Here is a 10,018-nt window from a genome sequence, read left to right on the forward strand (position 1 = left end):
AACAGCCTCAGACTATCAGACTATCACCACCATATTTTACTGTTGGTATGAGCTTCCTTTTCTGAAATGCAGTGTGTAATGACACACACTCATCAGTCCAGGGTTTTTTTTCCCCAAAAGTCTTGGAACTCTGCCACGCAGGCTGGTGTGCTCCAGTCCCTTTCTTAAAGTGTAGTCATGAGAAAGGGACTTTAATTTTAACTTGAACTAAAAGCTGATCCTAAACTAAGCACAGATCAAACTGGTTGATCAGCCATCAGAGGAGTCGGATCAATGGAGCTGCTTCTGTTCCTGATGTCCCCTGTTTGATCCTGGACCTGAACTCTCCCTGCAGAGACAAGACAGTCAGACAGGGACAGACAACAAGAGACAAACTTATATTTTTATACTGACCTTTGACCTTTAATAGCACCGTGGTCTCTCTTGAAATGCATTTTTCTTTGCTGCAGACATTACAGCTGTATTCTCCACTGTCTCTCTCTGTGGGCTGTTTCAGGGTCAGACTGAGGTCTCCAGTTTTCAGCAGGTCTTCATTCATCTTCGTTCGGTCTCTGTAAACCTGGTGCTGTTTGTGAGGCTGGTCAGAGCCGTTCTTATACATGTGAACCAACACTGATGGTACAGGGTCAATGCATTTCCACACCACTGTAGCATCTTCAGGCAGGTTTTGTGTGGTTTTGAAGGGCAGCTGGACAGACTCCGCCCCCTCCTCCACCTCCAGCAGACAGTCTGAGAGGACAACAAACACAACATGAGCTGTACAGACAGCAGTGAATCTAGAAAACACCTTATTAAGCTTCTTTATAGATGCTGCAGTCTGATATTTACATTTAATTATTGTTATTGTCATTTTATAAACAAATACACTGTAAGAAATATTTCATAGGTATTTGCACTGACTCTTCACTCTCAGCAGAACTGTTTTCTTTCTCTTGATCCCTTTCCCCTCAACTCTGCAGATGTACTTTCCAGTGTCTCTGTCTGTGGGGAGTTTCAGGGTCAGACTGAGGTCTCCAGTTTTCAGTGAGTCGTCTCTCATTTCGTTTCGCTCTCTGTAAAACTGGTCTCGTGCGTCAGGCTGGTCAGAGCCGGCGTGATATTTGTGAACAGTCATCGGTGGTTCAGGTTCATAGCGCCACCACTCCACTTCAGCATCTCCAGGCAGGTTTTCTGTGGTTGTGAAGGGCAGCTGGACAGACTCCGCCCCCTCCTCCACCTCCACCTGACAGACTGAGAGGACAACAAACACAACATGACACAGCAGCAGTTTTATTCAATGATTCCAAAGAGAACTTTAATATTCAATTTTAAGCTCAAACTATGATATTTGTCTTTGCTTGTGTTGATTTCCTAAAGATGAAATATACTACACTCATTTAATTCAGGATTAATGTATTTTATTGGTTGTTCTTCATTTCTTTTGAATTGTTGCCTTCAGTCCACTTTAGTAGGATTTGAGTGGGACTGCTCACAAAGAAAGAATGAGTCTCTAATTTTTTATGGTAGTTTAATTTTAATAAAGGGAGACAAATTATCACCTCGCCTCTGTCGGTGCGCCCCAGGGCGGCTGTGGCTACACTGTAGCTGCCGTCACCAGTGTGTGACTGTGTGTGTGAATGGGTGGATGACTGAGTGTAGTGTAAAGCGCTATATAAATACAGGCCATTTACCATTTATTAACAAAAAATCCAAAAAAGAAAGATTACATAAAAAGTGTAAATTCATCTGTATATCATTGAATGAAACACATATTTGGACCCTTAAACTTACCCAAAACTACAATCTGTGTGTTCATGTAACACACAGATTGCGATCAATCAAATCAATGAAGTACAGATACTCCTGATCTCAACTCATTTTGGGTATAAATTATCTATTGTATTGTATCAGTACAATCTATTTTGGTAACTAGTTACAAGAAAGTGGAGCATATAATGACAAGATGACACTTTATTGGATCTTACACCAGTTTACCCAGAGCACTTCGCTCTCGCTCTGCAGGCCTACTTGTTGTTCCTAGAGTATTTAAAAGTAGAATGGGAGGCAGAGCCTTCAGTTTTCAGGCCCCTCTTCTGTGGAACCAGCTTCCAGTTTGGATTCAGGAGACAGACACTATCTCTACTTTTAAGATTAGGCTTCAAACTTTCCTTTTTGCTAAAGCATATAGTTAGGGCTGGACCAGGTGACCCTGAATCCTCCCTTAGTTATGCTGCAATAGGTGTAGGCTGCCGGGGAGTCCCTAGAGTGTGACCAATTAGGTCCTAGAACTGAAGAAGCTTCTCAGATGAGAGGTGAAACGTCTTCAAGCAACTTAAAGAAGTCCAGATGTTTTTCCTTTCCACACTCCTTAGGCTACGATGACCTGGATCACTGAGAAGCTTCACAGACAAGATCCAAACTACAACTCACATTTGATAAATGTCATCATTAATTCCACTTTTAAAAAGAACCTCTGTAACTTTGCTCTGCTTCACTTCAGCAGCATCAGGTAATGTTCATATGTCGATTCATGGTTTTCTACAGTTTTTGATCTACTGCAGAATATTTTTAAGGTTATCTGCTATAAAACGCCAGACCAGGAAAATCTCCTTCATGTTTTTCTGTGTTTTATCCTCAGTTACTTTCACACAAAGACATCAGCTGTGATGCTCACAATTGTGATGAAGTCTCACATGTATCAGTGCTGATAAATGATCAGAATTATAATATTTCTGACTGTCTGAGGCTAAATTGAATCAAATTGGGACCTCGTGAATCGGAATCAAAGGGATTATAGAAATCAGCGATGATACCCAGCCCTAGTGAGCAGCCTGGGCCTGACAGAGTGGATGTAGGTGTGGGTAATAAGGAAAGATGAAAAGAACTACTGATAACTTTTTTGTTAAGTTAAAGTCTGAGCCGTCTGAAATTCATAGCCAGCTCTGACACGGAGCCATCGATCTCTGAATGCTGTAAAAGCAGCAGTGTATCCAGGAAACACATTATACGTGATAAATGCACTGCCCGAGTGTCCCCTCTCCCCACTGCCTTTCAGCAGCATGCAACAGCAAACAGGTCGTCAGAGGAGCCGAGATGATGATTGTGTTGATTGTGGTTGTGATGATGTGTTAATACACCTCTCTGAATGTAATAATTAGTCATTAATAACCTCTGCCTCTCTACCACAGCACGTGTGTTTATCAGCCATCGTTTTGTTGGAATGGGTCAGAAATGGCCGCCCCAGTCCTGGTTCTGACGGAGGTTTCTTCATGTTAAAAGGGATTTTTTCCTCCCACTATCACCAAAGCACTTACCCATAGTGGGCTCATATGATTGTTGGGTTTTTCTCTGTTTTCTCTGTATTATTGAAGGAACTACCTTATAATATAAAGTGCCTTGACGCAGTTGTTGTTGTGATTTGGTGCTGTATAAATAACTGACTTAAATTCATTTCTGACCTTTGACTCGAAGCCTCACTTCTCTCTTCAGCAGGATGTTTCCCTCGCTGCTGTAGGCGGTGCAGGTGTAGACTTCGTTGTCTCTGTCTGTGGGGTATCTCAGGGTCAGACTGAGGTCTCCAGTTTTCAGCAGGTCTTCATTCATCTTCGTTCGGTCTCTGTAAAAGTGGTCTTGTTCTTCAGGCTGGTCAGAGCCGTTCTCAGACACGTGGACCTTTGTGGTCCGGATGTAAATGCAGGTCCACTCCACTTTACTGCCTTTAAGCAGGTGAAGTTTGGTTTTGCAGGGCAGCTGTACAGACTCGACCCCCTGCTCCACCTCCACCAGGGGGACTGAAAGGAGAAAAAATACCACAATGAGCTAAACACAGCATCATCAGAACATTTTGTTTGGATGAAGTGAAACATCTGCACTGAAAACATGTTTGACTGGCTGCAGCCTGGGATTTGTCCTGTTGCTCCTCTGTGCAGACACTGTGTTATCTTTGGTGTCCTAAATCAATTATGGGAAGAAATTTATCATCGGTGCCATCTGTCTTTATCTTCACTTACTACACCCAAACTGGAAACGTTAATAGACCATAATGGGAGCTTGCCTACTTAATATTTCCTTTGAATTTTCTCTCTACATGTAGATTATTATGAACTTTTGTTAAATAAGCTATTATTCTGGGCTATGCAGGCCCAGACAAAGCGTGCAGCATTTTAATGAGGTTGTTTTAGTGTGGAATAGAAGAAATAGAAGAAGCTCGTGTGAGTTTCCTTAAGAAAACATCTGATCCTCAAAATCCTGGTGCTTTCAGGCTGACATTGACTCAAAAACATAATCATTATAATATTTTCATTCTAAATCATTTTATAAATTTCTCTGAAACTCCTCAATTTCTTGGACTAGTGTCACATCTTCAGTTTGAGCTGATAAAAAAGTAATGGTTGAAAAACCTAACTTAATAGATCTTACTGTAGCTCACTCATCAAGTCCTGTTCACCTCAGGGACAGATTATCAGTGTGGTCACCAAGCTCTTCAATTCATGACTCACATCTTCATCTTCTGTCTACAGCACTCACCTCTGACGTAGAGCTTCACTTCTTTCTTCTTTAGGATGTTTCCCCCCCTGTCATAGACGGTGCAGGTGTAGGTGAGTGCGTCTCTGTTTGTCGGGTATTTCAGGGTCAGGCTGAGGTCCACAGCTATCCGCAGGTTTTTCCTCATCATTGTTCGATTTCTGTAAAACCAGTGCTGTTTTTCAAGGTGGTCAGAACCGTTTTTAAACACGTGCACTATCCTGTTGGAGCTGTCAGTCCACTCTACAGTTACATCTTCATGTCGGTGACCTGTGGTTATAAAGGGCAGCTGAACAGACTCCACCCCCGAATCCACATCCACCTGTGAGACTGTGAAGTAAGAACAACAAATAATGATTTGTGCGCGCAGTCTGTCAAAGCTCCCATGTTTGACATGTAAAGTATGTGAGGGGAGCAAAGAGTAATTCAATTAGTATTCTAGACAAATAGCTGCCGTTTGTCCTCAGGCTCCTCAATGACAGAAAGGAGCCTGTTTTGCAAAATGCGCTGGAGGATTCCTTAAGAACATGAAACATGGGGAAACACTGGTTTGTGTTTTATTGAAAGAAAGGAGACAATTAAAACCACCTATTAACATAACTAATAGATTAAGAAGAAGAAAAAACACTACAAGTCAAGTAAAATAAATCTGAGGTTTAGGGATGATTCAGATTATTCACAATGCAAACACGTCACACACACACAACATACCTTTCTTAAAATAGCTTCTGAAGTGAACTCCAACACCCACGATGACAGCTGCAACTACAGCCAGGACACCCAGAGCCACTGGGACACTGATGGGAACTTATAACACAATGAAAACATGAACATTACATGATGTTAACATAAAATGATTAACACTCTTTGACACTACATGTGATTTTGAATCTCTTTGCACTGACCTCCACCTTTGACCCGCTGAACCTGCAGTTCCACTCTTGACTGACCCAGTTCTACTCCAAACTTACGGACGGTGCAGGTGTAGCTGCCGCTGTCAGACAGCTGAAGCTTTTTCAGAGTGAGACTGAGGTCTCCGGTTTCCAGAGCGTCAGGATTCATCGATGTTCGGCCGCTGAACTGGTCATTTTGGTTCTGGAGGTCATCGCCTTCTCGTCGACGCAGGTGCACTGTGGAGGGATTGAGGTCATAGCGACTCCACACAGCTGTGGATTCTTTTTCTTCAAAAGTAGGAAACTCACAGGGCAGGAGAACAAACTCCGCCCCCTCTACTACCTCCACACCTGAGGCACACTGGGAAACTGAGGACACAGACATAGACAAAGACCTTATTGATCCCACATAAAAATAGAAAAAATAAATAATAAAAAGATTCTGTGCAACTATATGCAGAAAAATAACACAAGATGTTTTATGTGCACATAAAGTGCAGGCAGTGATAGTTATACACACATATTTCTAAACAGTGTTTATCCTGTTTATAATGTTGCAGCCTGGCTTCTGTCGGGATGAAGGACCTGTGATAGCACTCTGTCCACAGTCTCCCTCCACAGTCTCCGTCCACAGTCTCCATCCACAGTCTCCGTCCACAGTCTCCATCCACAGTCTCCGTCCACAGTCTCCATCCACAGTCTCTGTCCACAGTCTGATGCAGGGATGAGAGATGTTGTGCATAATAGCCCACCCACCTCCTTTATGGGGTCTAGGGGACTGTCCAGGACAGAGCTGGCCCTCTTCACCAGGCTATTTAGCCGTTACCTGCCCCTCTCTCTGCTGCCGCCTCCACAGCAGAGCTCTGGATAAAAGATTGCAGACATCCTCAGTAATGTCCTGCAGACTTCAGTCCAGGTTATTGTTATTGTTAAGGTGAACACCCAGCAGCTTGTACATGGTGACCACCTCCATGCCCAAACTTTGGATGAGGTGTGGTTTGCTCGGAAGGTTGACCACCACCTGCTCCGTCTGATCATTTGCCTCAGATGCACATCCAAGGATGGCTGTATCAACGGATTCAGTTTATCTGCCCACCAGTGACAGATGTGGATTCTACATGCTCAAAGACTATTTCCAAGACGTTTCTCCTGTCTATCATCCACAAAGTGCAGGATTAGTGGAAAGAACTAACGGCACAATAAAACAGAGATTAAGAAAATGCATGGAAGAGACAGGAAGGCCGTGGCCTGAGTGTTTGGATCTGGTTAAGATGTGGATGAGACTAACCCAGGGGTTGCAAAAGCTCACACCCTTTGAAATCGTTCACGGGAGGCAATTTCCGCTTCCTCTCACTACTGAGCCTATTAATAAGTCTATAAGAGAAACCACCCTAGCAGAGTGGATGACTAAATTATTTGAGAACAAAGAGATTGTGCTAAACAATAAACTGCCGAGTAATACCTCTCCAGTTTCTTGCAGGTTAAAACCAGGTGATTGGATCCTGATCAAAGTACTCCAGAGAAAGAATTGGTATTCACCAAGGTGGGAAGGCCCATATCAGGTCTTACTTACCACACCGACTGCCTGCAAAATTGCAGAAAGACCATCTTGGATCCACCACAGCCACTGCAAAAAAGTGAGTGACAGTCCAGACGTTTAGACGCCAGTTCCCCTAGCTTCCAGGTGATCTACCGGTAGAGGAAGGGCTGATTGGGTATATCCCGCCTCTCCACTTCGCTGGTAGTCTACTCACCAGAAGTCTAGGTGTGCCTGGTCATCATGAAGAAAATTGTCCTCATAGTGGCTGGCATTGTGCTCCTAGTGAGCCTACTGATATTCACCTGGAAAGATGAAGACCCACAGCACCACCTGCAGAAGAAATGGTCATATGACAACTCACACCTAAAGGATATGGACAAAGAGCACAACCACCCCTGGCTGAACAATGCCTGGTACCGGTACGTCTACAACCGAGTACATACAGAAGACAACCACACTGGCTGCTACGTCTGTTCTCACCTCCCAACAACAGCAATACAAGCCACCCTATATGGAAAATCACCCAGCCTTTCCGAAGCCCTATGTATATTCCACAAAGCCATCAACGGAACATGTTCCCCCGAAGACATCTTCTTCTTCAAGGTTCAGTTAAAGACACAAGTCTCAAAACCCGACTTGCCACGGTGTAATGGAACACTGATCAACTATACAACTAATGAGGTAGTGTTCTGTACACCAGAGATCTCAGACTGGAACTACAGCTGTGATGACCGATACTGGGTACACTTAAATGCAACCAATGACAAGGGAAAATCTTTCAACGTCAGGAGGGAACCAGGAATACAACATCCAATGTGTTTCACCTTCGCATACGGCAACAGAAAGCTGGGAATGAATCAAAACTGCTCCCAGACTTTCCGAATGCCGCAGGACAGAAAGGCACAGACAAGCTTCCTGAATGGCACGTATTGGGTGCAGGGTACAGCTTGGGCATGTGGCTCAAAGACATACTTCACCATCCCACCCAACAGCACCGGACTCTGCGCCCCAATTTTAGTGTCAGACCACACATTCAGAATGTTCCATCGGAACCAACCAAGACGCAAGAGGAGCACTGATGACGTGCAACCCCATGACCCAATATGGGGCAGTGATGTGCCAGCGGAGTTCAAGTTGTGGACCACCGGACAGAAGGTCCTGCACTCACTGTTCCCATGGGTCGGAACTGGGAAGAACAAGCTCAGGATAGAGACACTTGACTACCGATTTGGACTTTTCCTGAACAGCTCAACAAAGATAAACAAGGCTCAGAATGAGGAGATCGACGCGATCAGAATAGTGGTCATGCAACACAGGGTCGCCCTGGACATGATTCTGGCTGAGAGAGAGGGCCTCTGTGTCTTATTCAACACCACTTGTTGCACCTATATCCCGGACAACGTGCACTCCTTGACCATGACCACCGCCCTAGACAAGTTGCGACAACTGAGTAATGCGCAGCAACAAGACTATGTCACGAACAATGAGGACTGGCTGACCTGGCTGCTGAGCGGCAGCTGGAAGACCCTCGTGATTAAAGGACTTGTCTTGATAGGAGTTCTTCTTTTATTGCTTTGCATGTTCTCAACTTGCATTCTACCCTGTATCAGATCAATGATTGACAAAATGGTACAGGCCACAGTAATCACCTATGTTGGACTGCCACTAGAAGATGAACCGGACGAAGAGGATTTAGTATAGGAACACACACACGCTCACACATACTAAATGATGCTACAATTGAAAATGTTATAAGCAAGTGATTGTTGGCTGATAATAAAGTATGATTGAAGTGGTGAAATACGGTAACAACAGGAGGGAATGTCAGGGAGTTTTTAATGTTTTATTTGATTATGCTTCACATGTTATGTTATACTTATGTTCACATATTTCACTAGACAGCTTTCTGTAGAAACAGGAAGCTGACCCTGTGACAAGAGTGACAAGAGTTCAGCTCAGCTCAGAAATACACATCCGCAGAAGTTGAATTGCATTATACTATTCTTAGAAATTGACTTGTAGCACACTTACACCACACACACACACAGCTTACACACAGACAGCATCAGGACCTGCGTAACAGGAAATGTGATTATATTTGCATATTGACGATGTAACCTATAAAATAAACGAATGCTGCAGTTCGGTGTGTCTCTCTGTCTGAGATTCACCCATGCCGCATGTTATCAGTAACAAGTGTCTCAGTGTTGTTTATTCACCTGACTGTTTGTTAACTATAAATCTCTGACAATAATAATGCCGTGTGTGTGTGTTTACCTTTGCTGTTTTTATATTTTGTCTGTCATCTCTCCCCCTTGCCTGTGATATTTTACCCACTGACTGTCTTACTGTTCAGAACTCAGGCCTGGATTACAGCTGGACTTCAGTTTCAGTGTGTTTGTGTTTGAGTCCCGTCATTGTTTTAAAAGAAATGAGAGGACTACAGTTCAGTTTTTTCTCATTTACATACTTCTTATGGTAAAAGTCTGGTGCAAACATACACTTGGTCCTAGAACAAAAAACAATTCTCTCTTTTGGCTTTAACTATGCGAGAATAACCTGCGGCATTTGAGAACTTATCTTCCAGATCAACATGCACAAACCCGTCTGACTGTTTCTGTAAGCAAAACCAGTGTGTGTGTGCTTGTGTAAATATGTGTGTGTGTCATAAGTTTAAAAGAAACTTTTCTTACCGTACAGGAGGATCACAAACAAATCCAAAATCTTCATGTTGCTATACAGAGAGTAGACATCTACAAAGTTAATCTTCAACCTGAACCGACTAAGAGATTAAATAATCCTGCCAAGAAGCCAAAGGTGTTTTCTGGCTGCTCTCCATGTCACACATCACACCTGTGGATTGCTTTCATTCAGGAAGAGGAAACACTTTTTTAAAAGCAGGAGGAGGAGGAGTGTTCACAAAAGCCTCAGCCAGTAAAGAAGAAACTGTTTGAATGAAAGAAGCATTCATTAGAGTAAAAACCTAAATAACCTATTTGCACATTTAAAAACTTCCTGCTTCAAATCTGTGATTTTAATCTGTTATGCATAACTTTAATCATGACACTTTTTCAACATGAAA

At 43.3% G+C, this 10,018-nt stretch overlaps 2 protein-coding genes across 2 annotated transcripts; one reads left to right on the forward strand and one right to left on the reverse strand.

The window, feature by feature from the left end:
- Nucleotides 1–236: 236 nt before the first annotated feature.
- LOC146634836 (uncharacterized) lies at nucleotides 237–9,666 on the reverse strand. Its single transcript, XM_085379219.1, has 8 exons — nucleotides 9,630–9,666; nucleotides 5,405–5,765; nucleotides 5,215–5,300; nucleotides 4,507–4,833; nucleotides 3,438–3,770; nucleotides 901–1,230; nucleotides 394–729; nucleotides 237–328 (listed from the first exon to the last, which is right to left on the reverse strand). The coding sequence occupies exons 1-8, from the start codon at nucleotides 9,664–9,666 to the stop codon at nucleotides 237–239; spliced, it is 1,902 nt and encodes a 633-aa protein (XP_085235345.1).
- On the forward strand, nucleotides 7,177–8,637 carry LOC146634837 (uncharacterized). The gene has a single exon (XM_085349803.1). It carries the CDS (start codon nucleotides 7,177–7,179, stop codon nucleotides 8,635–8,637), a length of 1,461 nt encoding a protein of 486 aa, XP_085205929.1.
- Nucleotides 9,667–10,018: the final 352 nt, after the last annotated feature.

The sequence above is a fragment of the Diplotaxodon limnothrissa genome, linkage group LG3 (genome assembly GCF_057381915.1).
Source record: "Diplotaxodon limnothrissa isolate DT_005_m linkage group LG3, D_limnothrissa_male_GT1.1, whole genome shotgun sequence".
Taxonomy (NCBI): Eukaryota; Metazoa; Chordata; class Actinopteri; order Cichliformes; family Cichlidae; genus Diplotaxodon; species Diplotaxodon limnothrissa.

Bases quoted from the DNA above. Each gene is read 5' to 3' on its own strand.
- LOC146634837 (XM_085349803.1), top strand. From the start codon at position 7,177: ATGAAGAAAATTGTCCTCATAGTGGCTGGCATTGTGCTCCTAGTGAGC.
- LOC146634836 (XM_085379219.1), bottom strand. From the start codon at position 9,666: ATGAAGATTTTGGATTTGTTTGTGATCCTCCTGTACG. The intron at 5,766-9,629 runs GTAAGAAAAGTT...CTGTGTCCTCAG, and splicing joins GTTTGTGATCCTCCTGTACG to TTTCCCAGTGTGCCTCAGGT. The intron at 5,301-5,404 runs GTGCAAAGAGAT...AGTTCCCATCAG, and splicing joins CGGGTCAAAGGTGGAGGTCA to TGTCCCAGTGGCTCTGGGTG.